This window comes from Euwallacea fornicatus, chromosome 5 (genome assembly GCF_040115645.1).
Source record: "Euwallacea fornicatus isolate EFF26 chromosome 5, ASM4011564v1, whole genome shotgun sequence".
Classification (NCBI taxonomy): Eukaryota; Metazoa; Arthropoda; class Insecta; order Coleoptera; family Curculionidae; genus Euwallacea; species Euwallacea fornicatus.
In genome coordinates this window covers 719,239-736,605 of record NC_089545.1, presented here as the reverse complement: position 1 = coordinate 736,605, position 17,367 = coordinate 719,239, and the positions used below count along the sequence as shown (strand labels likewise).

At 40.0% G+C, this 17,367-nt stretch overlaps 1 protein-coding gene across 15 annotated transcripts in view; it reads right to left on the bottom strand.

Annotated features, from left to right (window-relative positions):
- Positions 1–601: 601 nt before the first annotated feature.
- Positions 602–17,367, bottom strand: part of by (blistery) — a 101,868-nt gene continuing 85,102 nt past the window's right edge. For 11 of the 15 annotated variants that reach the window (XM_066282720.1, XM_066282721.1, XM_066282733.1 and 8 more), the window contains 14 exons: positions 11,756–11,890; positions 10,907–11,166; positions 9,418–9,576; positions 8,739–8,977; positions 8,512–8,682; positions 6,277–6,443; positions 6,019–6,218; positions 5,572–5,889; positions 5,189–5,391; positions 4,399–4,461; positions 3,505–3,776; positions 2,617–2,917; positions 2,220–2,561; positions 602–1,568 (listed from right to left, as the gene is read on the bottom strand). In XM_066282720.1, coding sequence (XP_066138817.1) covers positions 1,409–1,568; positions 2,220–2,561; positions 2,617–2,917; positions 3,505–3,776; positions 4,399–4,461; positions 5,189–5,391; positions 5,572–5,889; positions 6,019–6,218; positions 6,277–6,443; positions 8,512–8,682; positions 8,739–8,977; positions 9,418–9,576; positions 10,907–11,166; positions 11,756–11,890 — 2,990 coding nt within the window. In that variant the 3' untranslated portion in view covers positions 602–1,408. The remainder of the gene's footprint in view (positions 1,569–2,219; positions 2,562–2,616; positions 2,918–3,504; positions 3,777–4,398; positions 4,462–5,188; positions 5,392–5,571; positions 5,890–6,018; positions 6,219–6,276; positions 6,444–8,511; positions 8,683–8,738; positions 8,978–9,417; positions 9,577–10,906; positions 11,167–11,755; positions 11,891–17,367) is intronic. The other 4 variants (XM_066282723.1, XM_066282722.1, XM_066282728.1 and 1 more) reach the window with 4 other exon arrangements.

Here is a 17,367-nt window from a genome sequence, read left to right as displayed (position 1 = left end):
TTCGAAAAGGAACGTTAAATCACCCTGCTACTATTAAAACTTCCCAAAAAAAATCAGCATATGCTTACGTACATTAAGGGTATCTAATACAGTTTTTCAGTATGAGGAGACGTAAGCAAGACTAAACCCCAAGTGGTTCAGAAATTTTCCTTTTTCACGTAAGAATTCGCTGAGTTTTCCACGTCTTTTCCAGCTGAAGCTTGCGCCCACCTGGACTGCGATTTCATGAGAAAGTAGTAGGTAAGCGGTAACATCATGTTAGAAGCAGCACATCCTGTTATACCGTCAAATCAAAAATTTAGGAAATCAAACAGTGAGGGCTCAGAAATGACTGATTTCGAATAGAAAAAGTTGTTTTGAAGGGTATTTGCAGACAGGGTGTTCCCGGATTTCGTGTCCTCTCGTCCGGTTTTCAAATTAATTAAAATCGGACGTTTTAGTTCGGGTTTATTGTTGTCTGTTAGTGGCTTCTTGTGAAGCAACACTTGGCTGGAACGCGTTCTGAAGCTCCTACCAGAGTTTTTCAGTGCAAAGAGGTGCTGCGAAAAGCACGCTTCGCGCAGTTCTATTCTTAACTGGACAATGAGTAAAAAGCATAATATTTGCATTAGTACGTTTATTCTAACTACAATAATTATATTAATAATATTTACTTTTTAAATATAGATTTCATATTTAAGTTTTGATTGTTGGCAATATGTTCAGAACAAAAGAACCAGAAGTAAAATAATTACACAATAAAGGTAAATACCATTAAATCTATATGGCTATGCTTCTATGGAGATTCATGACAAATAAACCGTACTTAATGTATTATACAATTAAACAGAATTACCCTGATTGCTACTTAATGATTGCGACGATGTTAGTGTGATATGAAAAATGCGACAACTAAAGCGAACACCAAAGTATTAGTTTATATATCGATTTAGCATGACGAATATACGTATTATTAGTAATTAGAATGTCTGACCTTTATTAACAATGTTGGCTTATAATGAGTTGATTTTTGTTAATTTTTCATAACAAAAACACTAACAAAGTCCGAGGGAAACGAGATACAGTGAAAATGCTGATATGCGAGATATCAGCACTTCACTAAATACATACAAACATTGTAGATAAAATTTTTATGGGCACATGAAGGTAAAACTAAGATTTAATAAAATTATATGTACACACGTAAAATGCTGAATCATTTAGAACATATGATATAAACATTTGCAGTATAAATAATAAAGAGACTAGGCGAGGAAGAAGGACGTGTAACAAACGAATTTCAAAATAAAATAATTTATAGGGTTTAAAGAATTTTTCAAAATTAAGTAGTAAAATACTGGACAAATTAATATACAATTATAGTGATGTACAGTCCTCAAAAATCGATGACGAGACTGACTTTGTTTGGTTAGACGATATTTGGTTTCACTCCACTTGAAGTCAATATCTTATTGACGAAATTTACAATGGCATTGGCAGGCTGGTCAGGATCCAATTCGGCGAAGAGATGGCACTGGTTGTCTGGATTACTCACGTTGGGCTTTCTGGCCACGAAACCAAATATACGACTGGAAATAAAATAATTGACAGGCGAAATACACTTTCGCGGAAGGTCACAATGCGTTGGAGATGTTGCGACGCTGTGGAATTGCTTCCTGGAAATTTTTCATACATTTAAATCACTCTAAATCTTTCCGTACAGGGGTAGACACTAATCGAGTTAACTTGAAGCACTTTTCTTTGGTATGATTAAAAAAAGAAATAATTGTCGATGACAAAACTTGCGTGACCTTGTGAATACACCACCGAAACTCGTTGGTACAAAAAGTCCATTTTGTACCAGAAATTGACCTTCCACCTCGACGAGTTGCGGGGCGAGTAATATCCAGGAATTCACGTTTAGTCATGGTGAAATTTGAGACTTAATCGATTTAAGTATAAAAGGTGGCCACTGAGATATTCAAGTATAACTATAACTTTAAGAAAGTCCTGCGTTCAATTCGATCTGAAAGTTTGCGTCACGCTGTATCTGTGCTGACGCTCTACCTCCTCCTACCAGGGTAGGAACGAACAAATGCTCTGAGTGTCCATTTTGCGCCTAAACTAGCGTCAACGAATCACTTCGAGTGTTACTTCATAGCCCAACAGTTGTGGACAAAACGTTAAATTTGTCAAGAAGCAGTTCCATTGACAACACTAAAAGTAATATGACAACTTACTTGGAATTTTTAGCTGAACCGGTCTCCTCAGCATTGACCAACCACTTCCGGTCGTCAGGATCAACTCCGCAATGCGAAATAGTGTTAATAGCATAATGCTTCCTGAAGAACAGTTTTCTCTTATTGTCGGTCAACGTTATTCCCTGCCCATTGACTTTGAAATGAACCACTATGGATTCGGGCAAAGGTGTCTTCTGGAATAACTGAAGCACTGACTTCTTAACCGCCTGCGGTCCAGTCAACGACTCCATTTCAATGGTGCAAATGTAAAGGACGTTGCAAGCTGCCCCTTGAACTTGAATTTGCTGTTGAAGGGCGTGCGAAGTGTTCTTCGGGTCCGACCTTAGGAAAAATTTTTAAAAACCGTCCGCACACGTAGTCTTACTGGGGACATTACCTAAGATCGTTGTCAGGCAAAATGAGCCTGCAGGGCAGGGCTATTTGGGTGATCGAGTGCTGGTAAATCAGAGCCGATAAAGAGCTGAAAACGGGCTCGTTCGGACATCCCTTTAGGCGCACGCCCTTGGAAGTAGGCTCGATTAAAAAGTGACGAATTAGCTCGTCAGATCCGCTAGATTTGTTGGTCAAGTTTGTTGGCACCGTTGCAACTCGCAGGGCTAGGCCAAAGGCTCCGGGGAAGGAGTTGGAGTCTCTCACAACGAATGTGCCCGGCTGCTGGTCTCTCAGCATGTTGATCGCTAACAAACCGAATCGTTACACATTACACATTATCATCATCGAAACAAACCGAAAAACTAAATTTCACGGAAAAAAACCGGCGCACGAATAATTTTTTTATTAATTTTAATTTTTTAATTATTTTTTAGAAGAGAAGAATAAATTTTTTCCCCGCAAGGTGTTGCGAAGAATGAAATTTTTCGGGCGAAAGGGAAAATTTTTATGACGTTTAATTAAAAAAATTGTACAAAATAAAAAATTTAAGGTGGTTAGGAAAAAATTTAATTTTATAAGAAAAAAAATCGCTTTTCTTCTTAATGTATAAAAGCAAAAACAAAAAATAAAAATGTAAGATTTATCAAAAAAAAAAAAAAAAAACGCCTCACAATACGTTTGAAAGTAAACTGCTGCAAAATACCTAAAAAAATTATTATCGCTATTTTATGAAAAAAAGGAAATAAACAATGCGGAATTGTTTTTTTCCAGCTTTAAACCCGCACGAAAAACGAATCTTATCAATTGTAAACAATATTATGGTTCAATGCATATGTATTTTTCCCACATTAACTAGAGATCCGATTTTTTCCTGTTGAGTTTCTATATGTACCTTCATCCCTAGAAATCGTCGGTTTATACCAGAACTTGCTGGTATCCCTCACTATCTTCACATGCGCTGCGGATACTTCATGGGGGGACTGGTCATTGGCACTGGACGCCACAGAGCCTCTTCGGGATTGACCATAGTAGACCGTAGGGGATGACGAGCCATTCTGGTCTCGATACCCAGTGGCTGAGGCACTTCTTTGGGTTATGGTGTGTCGATTGTATTCACCATCTGAGACGCCATTTAAGTCGGATGGGGAGGTAGGTCGGTCCTTTCTGGAAAGGAAACACTGAGCCTTTAAACTTTGATATTGGCAAATCGATAACAATTAAGATGGCATGCTTAAAATGATGATGGAGTGTGAATTGTTAGAAAGGGTTTCAATCTTTAAAAGGATTCGTAACGAAGGTGCTTGGATGGTCGTGACGGCGATGGGGGAGGATTTTAACACGTTGGTCCCCAATAAGGGAGCGTAAGCCGTTAATCGATGTATTTCAATGCTTCAAAGTAAGCAATTTATGTTCATAGTTTTCGGTGATTGAATTAAAGGACGAAGCGGACTAACATGACAAGGTGGCCGAGGAGTTATGTACATATTGATTTCGGTTAGGTAATGAGATAAGAACGTCACAACATTTAACATGCAATATAAATCTTCATTTCATGCAATTAGGTGTTCTATGTCCTTTACGTCGGATACGACAAGAAAATGACAATAATATCAAAGGACACAGGGTAGAGAGAACACAGGTTATGACACATCTAAACTTACTAGAATATGCCTAAGAATAAACAAAAAAGATAAGTGAGAAAGAATAAACAATTTTCTTTGGTTTAATGTGCAGATCTAATCTAAACATCGATGTTCATGCCTCACTTTCCTATTGTCCAATTTACCTTTCTGGAGAAAGTGACCATTTGGCGTTTTTGGTCAGGATGGCGGATGGAAAGCTTAATCGGCTGTAAGTAAGTTATGGATATCTTCATGGACAAGTTCATAAACAATGAAGAATTTTTACGTTAAGCCAGTAACTCTGATCAATCGATTTTGAAGTGCGTAACATAGTAGTTTCTGCATTACCGTGAATTAAACGGTAATTGTTATCTCTAAAGAGCAAATTGCTTATCAAGTATGTATACTTATGTCTAATATTTGTTCGCCGTTGTTGGTGCAATGTTCCCTTTTTCTCCATTAGAGGGGAAGTTAGATAATTCATGTCTCTCAAGAACGACTGAAACACATGATCATAGGTGGATATACCTAGATGTAATATAGATAATATCAGGTCATTCTAATTTATTGAAATGTCAGTACTAGATCCACTACGTAGGAATGCTTTTTTCAATTATTCCAATAACACATCCAGTTATGAAAATGTCCGATAGATGCCCTCATAGAAATAGGCCACCAATGGCAAAGTTATTAGTTCCCTAGTGAGATTCGCTCAGGTCCGTTCTTAAGTCAATTCTAGTTCCCTAAAAACCCGAGTTTTTTTCTCACGCTCCTTAGGGACGCAGTTTCCTTTTTTATGGTCAACTGATTGATGCAGCTTAACTCTCAATAATAATCACGTTTTTGAACGCGATCATTACTGAGCCTACAGAGTCATTACTGAGCCTACAGAGATGCTTAGTCTAGTTTTCAGACGTCGGAAACTACCGTGAAATATCATTAAAAAAAACTCACCGCTGGGTTGTAGGACTTTTAGGGGGTAGGCGTTCATTGGGCAGGTCAAACTGCACAGATGGCGTTGAGGCATTGAGGTAGGGCGTCCTCGTCAATACCGGGAAGGCAGGAGTTTGAGGCCTCGGAGAAGAACTGTGAGAGGGTGACATGTCCAATTCGTTCGAAGTTGTTGGGGATCGCCACGAGTATGAGGACTGATCATACTAGAATTTTCATATGTAGATATAAAGATGTGTATGAAAAACTTGTTTTTTCATACTGAGAAATTTTGAATGGTTATGTTGGTCAATCATACGAAGAAGATATTAGTGATGAAATTAGAAAGTTTAGAATTTGTGAGGTGCGTAACACACCTCATTATAAAGTACACTCAATGTTAGTACCTGTGACCATGCTGTGTTGTTAGGACTGTTACTAGAATGCTCAGAACCACTCGATAAGTTAGCGATGAGATCGTCAAGGGCATCTGGTCGACAGTTCTCATCTTTTTGGGAAGCTTCCCTATTGGTGCCATTCGGAATACCCACCGTCACTTGCTGGTTAAAACGGGACGGTTCCGAATACTGCTGCTGATACTGAGATTTTTGCTCGACCAACGACAACAGACCACTATCCGTCTGCTCTTGGCCTGTACTTCTGGAGGGCGGCCGGACTATTTGCCCATGAGGATTTGCAGCCAATGCTGCAACTGGATCTTGGTTCTGCAAGTGTACGATAATTGTGCGAGTGTTAAGATAGGGGTTAATCAGTCTTTACCATTATGTTTTGATGTCTAAGTGAATTATTTCTACGGTGATTTAAAAAATTGCTACAAAAGGTTCATTTACTACCTGTGAGAATTTTTCGTGGGCCCTTTTGACGGTCATGAACGGCCTCTCGTTTTTTGTCACAGTGGAATAGTTTGACTTCAATGTGCTAAATTGAGAAGAGGCAGGAGTAACGCCGTTCCTCTGGGTGGTGTTGATGTGCAGAGGAATGGTGTAATCGTCGTCATCGTCAGCAAATGCGGTGGTATCGCTGGTGTACCCGTCTATGGTAACGCGCAGTTTATGGGTTTGTTATCGGAATGCGAAAGACTAAAAAATTACCTAATCGGTGACTAGCTGTTGGCCTCATGTGCCTCGCTTGGACTTGTTTTAGTTCTGAAAAGAGCCTGGTTTCATGAGGTTGTCGCTCCTCACGCAGCCTCACTTCTCGCCGCTCTTTCAGCTTCTGTTGCTGGCGCTGTAGCCATGTTAAATTGCCATTGGAGTAGCTGAAAATAAAATCAAGTAGTAAATACAGGCGCCTGGGAGACACCGCGAGCGGGTTCGTCAACGAAATCCTCGGAAAACTTAAGCGAAAATTGTTACAATTAATGTCGAGAATACGTTACTTCTCTAACTCAGTCTGAGATATGCCATAATGAGTGTGTCATCGAATTAGTGAATAATAATTGGTTAAAAATGAATACAAGGCTTCTAGAGTCTATTAAATGAAAAAAATCAAAATGGCAGGATTCCCCCAACTGTTTATGAGATACTATAAAGGTAATATTTCTACCTCTATATCAGGAATTTTAAAGGTATTCACGACGGTCAAAAGGTTTTTCTAACTTCAATGGACCCTCTGCAGCTTGTAATTCCTCAAGCGAAGAAAAAATTGTACTTTGATAGATTGCGAGTGGAACTACCATCGGCATAAGCAGATTACTTGATGATGAACAGTTGCCCTTTCAGGGGCAAAAACGCATCAATTATTGATGCTGCTCTTAATTAAAATGAATGTGATAATAACGAAGAACATCTATGTTTAGTCCTCGACAGGAATTCTGATGTAAAAAGCCGATCGATTTGCTCGGCAACCACCTGACACTAATTCCTTTATAAATAAACTAAACATCCTTCGGTAGCATTTTCCTCAAGTCGGCGGTCATAACTCTTCATACCGCAAAAACATTAGAACCATTCAAATAGGTACCGGATACATAGTTGGTCAACGAACCTTCATGCCATTCTTGAGTGGAAGACTTTTCTTAATTTGGTAAGACAGGTAACGAGGCGGTACTATGATGAAAAAAGGTACCGCTCTTTATATTACTAAATTTCACGGTAAAAGCTGCTCAAGTAAATAAGCTTCAGACGGCTTTTTTGTGCGTATGTTAACTGGGACAATCTTGTGTATGCAGACCAAATTGGGAAAGAGAAATTTTTATCGAAGATCATATCAAGTTAGATGCTCTTATCTAATCCGTGCGCCTCGTCGATATTGAAAATATGCCAATAAATCAATAAAGATTCAATGCAACACAATATGCAAATTACTTCTCCCCACGCGTTAGGCTTGATGGAGATGCTCTTTTTATGGTCACGATCAGGGACGGATGGAGGCAAATGTTACGATATCCCATGAAAACAACCATTTGGACGTAAGTGGGCATCGTTATCATGTAAGCGCAGATCTTATTTGGACGGGGACAAACTGTTATATCAGGCATTTAAAGGCCTGAAATGCGAGTAAAAATTAGCGCTCATCCCGATTTTAGTAAGTAATGCGTGTCTGATGGGGAAAAATGCAGTGGGCGCCTAATAATATGGGTATGGTCAGTAATTTAGTTCCGAGTGGGCGCAGCTTCGGCGATGCGGTAATAATAATTATATCACTGAAAAAATTGCCTTTGAGATGCTTTGGAACCGCAAATAATCACGTATTAAAGTACCACCTACCTGAACTAACAAGTTTCAAACCACCACAGATTTACGGTACCACTGAGGTTGCTCAATTGTTCCCTGCAGAACTACAACGTTAGATAACATTGCCCTGATAAGATAAGCCTAAGTTTATTCGTCCGTTTCAAAGAGTTCTTTATCTTCAGTAAAGGTTCAGGCGTTAAGATGGAAATTTCCCCCGGTTTCTCCGCTGAGTAAATTGGACAACGAAGCTTGTTGTTCTGGAGCGAATTCGCCCTAAACCATCACTTTTAGACGTTTGAATAACACACAAATATCTTTCTATCCAGGTTTGAATAAATAGAATCCTGTACTTAGGTCGTAAAGTTCCAGGTGCAAAGCGTTTCGATTAACTCGTCTCACCTGCTCTATCTTTATCGGCCCTAGACACGTGTGAAACACGATTATAATCGCATGGAATTTCGATACTTTTCCTTCAATTTAAAGGCAAAAGCTTCATACATTTTTTTAACCTGGTCTTACCATAATTAGCTTAGACATTCTTCAGTAAAGCGCTTTCCCACAGTTACATTTGCATTATTCTCCGTATTTGACCGCAGGTATTTCTTATTAGAAACCTTGATGAATACACATGACGCACAAAGAAAAACTTACGTTTCGTGAAAATCTGGAGATCTGGAGTTGATGCTCCTGAACTGACCAGGAGGCGACAAGCTGTCGGTGTCGGAATAGGGGCTGGTCACAGTCGAACTCGTTTTGAACACGCTTTTTTCAGGGCTGCGCCTTATGGTTCCCTCGGTGTAGCTTCTCTTCAGCGGGTCGAGTCTGAAATTCAATTACCTCAATCTCCACAGGGTACTCCACGCCACGTTCTACACTACCTCCGGGTTTCGTCCTTATAATACTCTTCTCTAAACTCTCGTTTAATTGGCTGAGCGTTCAAGGCACTTTGTGTGAAAATCGCGTCGATCGAGTCGCGTTCTTGAGAGGGGGTTTTTCGGTGAGGGGTTGGGGAGTAGGAGTACTTTCCTAAGGTGGAGTAATGCGAGTTGTAGTTCGGGGAAGGGTCGCTTTGAAAGTTCGGCACTGGCTTGATTTGCGGGTACACCTTCGTTTGGACCTGAAAGAAAACGACATTTAATTAATTTTGCAGCCGGCTGCATGCTGACAAATTAAACGAACGAATTTTGCGCTACGTTTAACCCAATTACCCTCAGTTCAACATCTTAAGGCTGGATCGTGAATAGGTAGCAGACAGCGGTTGTTTTATAACCACTTAAACATTTAACCAGGCATAAATAATTCCTTTTCAGCTGAGATGATCGAACAAAACCATTAACCAAACCGTAAAAGATTCTCGCATCCGACACGAAGAAGTTAACACAGCTATCTGGACAAAAATGGTTAGGTGAGTGCGGCGCCATCGGTTTGAGATTCAGCCATTTATAAGCCATTCAGGATTAAGACGTTTCTTAGGATTTAATTAACTTTGGGCGGTGTAAACGTAGCTTATTCATAAGTTTTTTTCATTATTGAAGCTAGTGTTAGTCCGGCACATACCTTGGCTAAAATATCTCCATGGCTCTTATTAACTGTAGCCTTCCTCACTAGACTAGGGCTGGACAACCCTTTAGACTCCCCAATCATCTCTTGATTTATCCCGTAACTGAAGGGCTTGCTATTCTCTCGGGCGTGGTAAGGGATTTCTTTATCTTCCTCCTGAAGTTGAGGAAGAAACTAACTTTCCGGGCTTCAAAACCACTTACTAATCATTTTAACTGGATCTAAATGATTATTTAGTAGCTGTGATATTTACTCTTCTTATCCGAAATAGTATCGAGTTCGAAAGTGTTTATGTTTGCCAGTTAAAGTTTATTGAGAAAACCCACTTCCTTATTGCTGTTTTTCCGAGGTAAACAGTGCGATAAAATGCGGTACTGTAGCAATTCTTACGTGACTGAAATTGGTTAAAGGAAGAATGAACATCCAGAGGAAAGCTCACACGTTACTTTGAATATTTATGTGTCCGCAGGTCTGGATCAGAGTATCCACAGAGCAAATGAAGACTTCAAATATGTATTGTTATCCGTGAACACACGTGAACTGGGCGACCGAATAAAACTCTGGAAGCTCGTGAGGCCCTGAATTGTAACCACGCCCCTTTTTTTAATTAAAAAAAAATATATATATTTTTTATTTCAAAAGCAGCATTAAACAGGACATAAAATACTTCCTGTCGACGTTTGCTTGTGTTTTTAAATGTTGCTTACGTCATCGGTAGCACAAAATGGCGGATTTTTCAAAAATCGAAATATGAGTCAAGTGTCACCTCAAATTACTTAAAGATTGTTTTTGAACACAACCTCGGAAACAAACCAATTTTCCATCGACAAACAAGTTTTCCAATTTTTACGCATTACTGAACTGAATTTGCATTGCATTTTTCGTAAAATTTATGCCTATTTCTCTGAAAAATCAATCGATACATTTTTAATCGTAATGCACCATTGAATGTAGTTTTGAAAGACTTTTAATATGAGGTGTCACGTGACCCGCGCTCGTTTAGACGTCGACGTCAATCTAAAAAAATCGGCCATTTTGCGCTACCGGTGACGTAAGCAATATTAAAAAAAAAAAAAAAAACAAAAAAAAACAAAACGTCAAAAGACCGTATTTTTTGTCTCATTTAGTGATGCTTTAAAATATCCAAAAAATTATAATTTGTTAAAAAGTTAACAGAGGGTAATTTAGAGCCCCACGGTATATTAGTTCTCATGGACGCATATTATTATTCCAGAACACGAATCTGTGAATTTGTGCTTAACCGGATTATTTCATTAGAGGTGCTTTTCCACGTTTTTCCAGAATTCCAGGAAACTCAAGAACTTTGTGTTCGGTCCTGCTTTAGAATTAGCTAAACCGATAGAAACTTTCCAGAATTCGAAGACGTGATTAGATAGTGGGTGACAGAGACGTGACAATAACGCCACGTGAAGTAACCACTCCTTCACACTTCCTGACTTGTTACAACGTTTCCCGGAAAACTTACCCTTTGGAACTCCCTCTTGTAAGGATTATGTTTGTCTTCGTCATCTATGTAGCGCACATTGTCAAGCGAGAAATCCTGCGACGCGCCGGACCGCGCAGTACTATTGGTCGGTTTAAAGTCAGGAATACTTTGGACGGTCAGCATCATGTCCGAGAGTAGTTCGTCGAGCTCGCGATGTTGGTCTTCGGGAGTAATCGGTGATGGATGGGCCGTTGGCGGGGGACTACCGGAGGCGTTGGTGTTGGCGTTTTGCTGATGTCCTGCAAAGACCCGCCAAAATCAGTCTCCGTGAATTACTTTTGTACACCCAATAATTGGGTGCAGGTTTTTTTGCACTGGAGGTGACCCTTGAGATGTTTGAAAGTGAAAACGGCACCGGTTGGGCAGTAATTAGTGTGAAGTTCAATAAAAATTTTTAATATGCAGGGGCTATTGCAACTGTTATGCTGAAGGCAAGGTGTCCAGTAGTCGATGGAGGGGATCTTAGATTTTGAAGAAAAACTAGACATGTGATTGCGCTTCGAATTTTTAACGCTTACGCCGACGCAGATGTCAAGTAATTTAAATATTTATAAAGCACTAGTGGTAATAAAACTGGCCATTCGTTTTTATGGGATTCCCCAGAACTTTATTATATCAAAAATATCAAGTAAATTTTCTAAATTCCGTATTACTTCTTCATAAGTCCTGTCATGCATCGTCCTCTCAACCTGTTTCTAATGGTCCCCAGGTACATCAAGATTACCGAGCTAGTTCAAGAATGCAAATGAAGTGTTAATGGTGTATAAATTCCGCACATTTCTCAGAAATTTTAGGTGACGAAACAAAAAAAAACTCGTGCGATTTTACCTGCAGATGAGATTCCACTGTCCATAGACACAGTCAGAGGACTCGAGACGGCCCCCGGTGATAATTCCTGCTTCTTGGCGATAGTTGCGTAGATGCTCCCATCCAAAGGTCCGAAAATGGGATTATTTACGTCATCTGAAGGAGAAAGGACGGTTATTCAGAAAATGGTTAAAAGATTCAGAGAAGCATCACATCGAACTAAACTGGAGTATAATAAATCGCAATTGATTCATTACGTCGCAAAATATTGTAATTTAATTCAGTTACAAAGCGAATAATTGTAAATCATGTTTCTGGCTGAGCTCCGTAATATGGGAATTTGAATAATGGGATGCAGGATTTTCTTCTCTAAAATATATTCTAAAACAAAGTTAATTGATTAAATAGGAGCGTAATGGCGGTGATGCAAGAAAACAAAAACAGACTTGAGTATGCGTCCACGAATGACACAGTTAACACCTGTTGTTTTATTGACCATTAACCATTTAAAGCCATAACGGCCAGTAGAAATCAAATACTCCTGTAGTGGTATTGAAAATATGCATAGAGCGTTAGCCATATGGTTGAGAACCTGAAGATGCGGAAGATTCAAATCGCCATTCACACTTCCGATTCTTCCCTCAGCTCTTCCGGCAGCTTCCGGATCCCTTCAATTTCCCAGCCGATTTTGCTTGAGTGACGAACTACGCCATTTCGGCCACAACTCACCGACCTTGCGGTATTCGAATTTTCTCCTATAATCACTAAGGCCACTCGGCACCCTAATTTCAATAACTTCTGCCCAGCCGTTCTTCGAGTCAAGTGCCTGTTCAACTTTGTAAGCCGAGCAAAATTCGAGGCCCTTCTCAGAGGACTTCTGCATTTTTAACGTCTTTATTCCATTATATCCATCAGCACTAGAGCAGCCTTATTTTATATAGTACGTCCCCGGATGGGGGTTGCCAAGAGGAGAAAGTTTCTTATTTTTCATTTTACGAGGAAAACGTATTTTTCGTGGCGGTTTTTGCTTGTGCGAGAACGGTCGGATCAGTTCTCGTTCGTTTCGGTGTTCCTTTTCGTTGCGAAGAAATGTCGAAAAATGGGTTCGTTTAGTTGTAAATTTATCTGGGCCCCGAAAATTAATTCTCGTTTCTTTGGCGATCGCAATAAAGACTTTTGTTTGTTCAGTTTTTATTGCAACAGTTCACCGCAAGAGACGAAACATTAGCGGAGAAGAGGATCGTGACGTAGGCAAAAATTGCTTCGCCGTAGAGGATTACGTCGTGGGCTCGGATTTCTTCACTTTGAGCCTTCACGTCGATTTACCTGTCGGTTCATTCAAGATCGCGCAATGTGCACGAAACAAAAATGAAATTTTTGTCTCGAAATTCTACCACCCGAACATCTACTTCTGGCATGCCTTTGCCGCTTGACCTCGTCTCGACTTTCCCCATCCAAGTACCTCGTAGTGACCTTTCTTCGGCGTCATCAACTCAAGATTCGGAGACAGAAAATCATCCTGAGCGGCTTCGCGTGTGACTTTGCTCGTCTCACGATTCAATCGCACTTATAAGTTTATTTGCCCTCAAATGCCTGCACCACGCTTGAGGAAACAAACGTTTTCACACCATATGAATTACAGCTTAAACATTCATTTGACCATTTCAAAGGAAACCCCTCGAGCGTGTAGTCGTAAGACGATATTTGCGGTTTTTGATGTGTAGGTATCATAAAACCGACATGGTATATCTATGACTTCAAAGACAGGCGCCAAGACGCCAAACCAACCGTGACATGGCTCGTTTGAAATGGGCCGATCTACATGTTTATTAGTGATACGGCAATGTACTTTTGAGCCTTTTGTCTCGCAGTGATTTGTCGTGACGTTGCCTTTTTAGGCACAATTCGAAAGTTCCCTCACTTGATAACTATGAGGATTTCCAGGAAGATGCTTGGCAAATAACGGAAGAATAATTCGTTTTTTAATCTCCCATCAAACCAACTAAACGTCTTTCACATCCGCCAAACCCAGCGTAAAATTCATTAGCGGTCTCTTATCTACAAGAACCATTGGGTTTGACAAAGTGTTCTCGGGTCATGCCGCACTGGTAGAATCAAATTTTTTCAGGGCATCGGAAGATTAATCTTCAAATCAGCCGGTTGTGGTTAAGGTGTGAGTAATCTCCCATAAAAGGATAGCAATTACTAGTTTAAGTATGGTGTGTGCTTCGAGCGAAGCTCAAAATGGGGCGCTCATTGAAATTAAACGCTTTGGCTGCCGTCTTCAGGCCTTTTCATCTTCAATTTCTGAGTGTTTTGGCGATTTTTACGCACGCTCTCATAGAATTTATTATTAAGGCCCAGTTGCGTACGGTCCTAATAATAACCTTTCGAAATCTCGAAGTGAACTGACGGCGAAATTTAAGATTAAAGGATATCACTGAGCCTAAGCTCTGTGGCGAATGAGTTAGCAACTGCACCATTTGCAGGTGGGTACACCTACTGTTGCAGTAACTGTATTTTTAACCTTCGACTTTAATCGACATCTACTTAGTTACCGGCAACTCACGGTTCAATAAATCATTTTCTTCTGTACCTTTTAATAACTAATCAATCGACTCAAGTGATCAGTAGTAGTTGATGTTTCCAGATATTGATCTAGCTTTGTGTGGGAACACATATGGTATTAGTCGGCGAATGTGTCTTTGATGTCCAGCTAATTTGCTATAAATTAGAATATCATGAAGGACACCGTTGTGTATGCTTAATATATTGCAAAGCAAACACTTTGAACATAATAGACGCAATATGCATACGAAGGTGCAGGGCGTTCCGGCTGCGAGTGAATAGGACCCATTTTCAAGCCTGAAAAAACTTGCCCCGCGGGACACTTACGTAACACCAAAAATGTCTCGTTTCTCGGCGACTAACGTGAGCAAATGTCGTATTCCTACGTAAACTTTTCAGCGAGGTTGGTACGATTAACAGTACCACAGTCCTCGTGGGAACTTAAATAACAAAAAAAAAAAAAGATTTTTTCTGAATCGAAGTAAACTAAAGGGGGGCAACAAGTGCCATTCCGCACGAGACGACATTTTAACAAAAAGCTGAGGAACTGAGTAGCGCCGAATTGCTCAATATTAAGGCAGGGCAACAAGGCCTTTCGTCTCGTAGATCAGAAGTTGGTGCTTATGAACCCGTTCAACGCAGAAATCGTATTATCCAGGTAATTCCCCATGAGTTGCAAGTTGGAGAGACGCATGCGAGGCTGCAGGCGCAGCCTTCGCCATTTTACCGTTCTCGACCTGAATTCGATTTGGGTTTTCCAGATCGGTAATTGCAAAGCTTTTCGGAAGAGGTGATCTTCGATTCCTTCGATCTTGACGCGAATTTCAGATCTCTCCCCATTCGCCCAATTTAGTAGTTTCCTTTTATTTGTACTACTGCGCTCAAACAACGATGGAAATTTATCCATGAAACGAAAAATATTTATTTATTATTTTAAATGAATTACATCGCCTTAAAAATACTCGCCGTCCGGCACAATGCACTTAAGCGACCGTTCGTTTCAATTCTCGAAAGAGCGAGCGAGAGAGGGAGAAGTCTTTTTCCGGGATGGCCTTCAATACTTTCTTTGATTCGACTTTTCTCTTCCCAATCGAGTCGGAACGGTGTCCCCGGAGCGGTTTTTTGAGTTTGTCGAACGGCCAGAAGTCCAACGGTGCTAAATCAGGCGAGTGCGGTGGTCACGGAACGACATGGGTCCAGTTTTCGGCAATATATTCTCCGACAACCGATCCAGAGAGGGACAGTGCATTATCGTGGTGTAAAAATCAAAAATTTTCTGCTGATAATTCTGGCCCATCGAAGCGAGTAGGCTCGCGCAAGCGATGCGTAACATTCAAATAAATATTTTTTGTTAACAGTTTGACCTGGTGGAAAAAAATCGCAATGCACAAAACTGCTGCAATGGAAGAAAACCGTTGACGATTGTTAAGTGACTTTGGCGCGTTTATTTTTCGATTTTGTTTCACCTTTTGCACGATTCTCGCTCGATTGATTGGTTGTGCCCTGCTCGTACGCACAAACGCAAGTCCCATCTCTCGCAATGATGCGTCTCTTCTGAGAGAATCTCTAAATATTTTGTAGCTCAGATTATAGCCTCTTTCATTTTGTCATTTTCCACAACTCCGTTTGGAAACTCGAAAGAATTTAACCTTTAATTAGGCAATCTCTCATATATGTATATTAAGAAGATCTGCAAATTTTTATAAAAATAGGAGCAGCCGCTCTACATTTCTGACTCCTAGAAGTGGCAAGAGGAATTTCTTGACACTCCAATCCAGTACTGCCAACATGACAAAAAATGCCCCGATAGTCCTTTTATCTTTCTTAAGCCGAATGCCCAACTTAATATTTTTTTAAAATTGTATCCTCACGAATCATCGGAAGAATTTTAGGACCAAACCAGGTCTGTTTACGAAAAATTTCGGCGTGTTCTTCGATGAATCATATCAGATTTTTATGAAATGTGAAAAATCCTTTACATTTCACAAATCAATAGATTTACAGGCAATCTCAATGAAATTATTTTTATAATGATTTTTTTCTCCTGGAGGTCTTCCGCCACTCCCGGGGTTTATTTCGAGACGAATAACAATTAACCAACCAAGAAATAGGTCTTTCTCTTGTTTGACAACAGTTTTAATCGCATTTACATTAATCACTTTATTCTCTTATTTACGTATTACCTCCTGAAGCTTAACTTTGTATTCGAGAAACTCAATTCTTTACAGAACTAAAAATAATCTATTACCAAGAATTATTACTTTAACAACTTTCTCTCTAATTATGACATTGGCTATACTAATCCTTTAAGAATTTAAGTTATTATTAAGTTTTGACCTTCACAGGAAATAGTCGGAAATCGTCGTTTGGCGGGTCTCGACGCGACGCCTTTTTTCCAAAAAATTGGCAGTTTTTGGAATCAATCATGATCAGCCTTTGAGACACAAACGTCTTTCAAAATGATTAAGGCCGACCTAAACGAAATGCCCGTGGCACGAGCAAGGTTTCTAATCGACGATTTTAGAGCACCAAATCTTCGATTTCCTTGACGAGGCTTTCATCGGTGGACGTTGATGGTCGTCCGGGGCACTGTTTGCCTTGAACTTCTTTAAAGTGTTCGTGCCACTCGCGAACATTTTTTTGCGACACGGCCGAATCCACCAAAGGTCTTCTGTAACATCTTCAACGTTCCCGCGGCAGAATGTTCATTCCGCAAAAAGAAACTTAATGAAAATTCTTTCCTCGGCAAAATCGGGCACAGTAAAAACCGGAAAACTCGCCTTTGTATGGTTGCAAAAACGCGAGCAGCTCTGAAACAATTGAATGTACTGACGTGCAACCTGACGTATGTGTCACAGCGAGCGCTGCCAACCAACAAAAAAAAAAAATTGTAATACCCGCGAAGTTTAAATGAAAAATCCACCTTGTTTTTCGATCACAGTAGTAAATACTTTTATTGGAATCTACATAATTGCCCGGCCACTGACAAGCGAGACGATAAATCAACGAAAACCCTGTTTCATTCCTTCACATACACTTATCTGCGGGCATTTATTATCTTTATC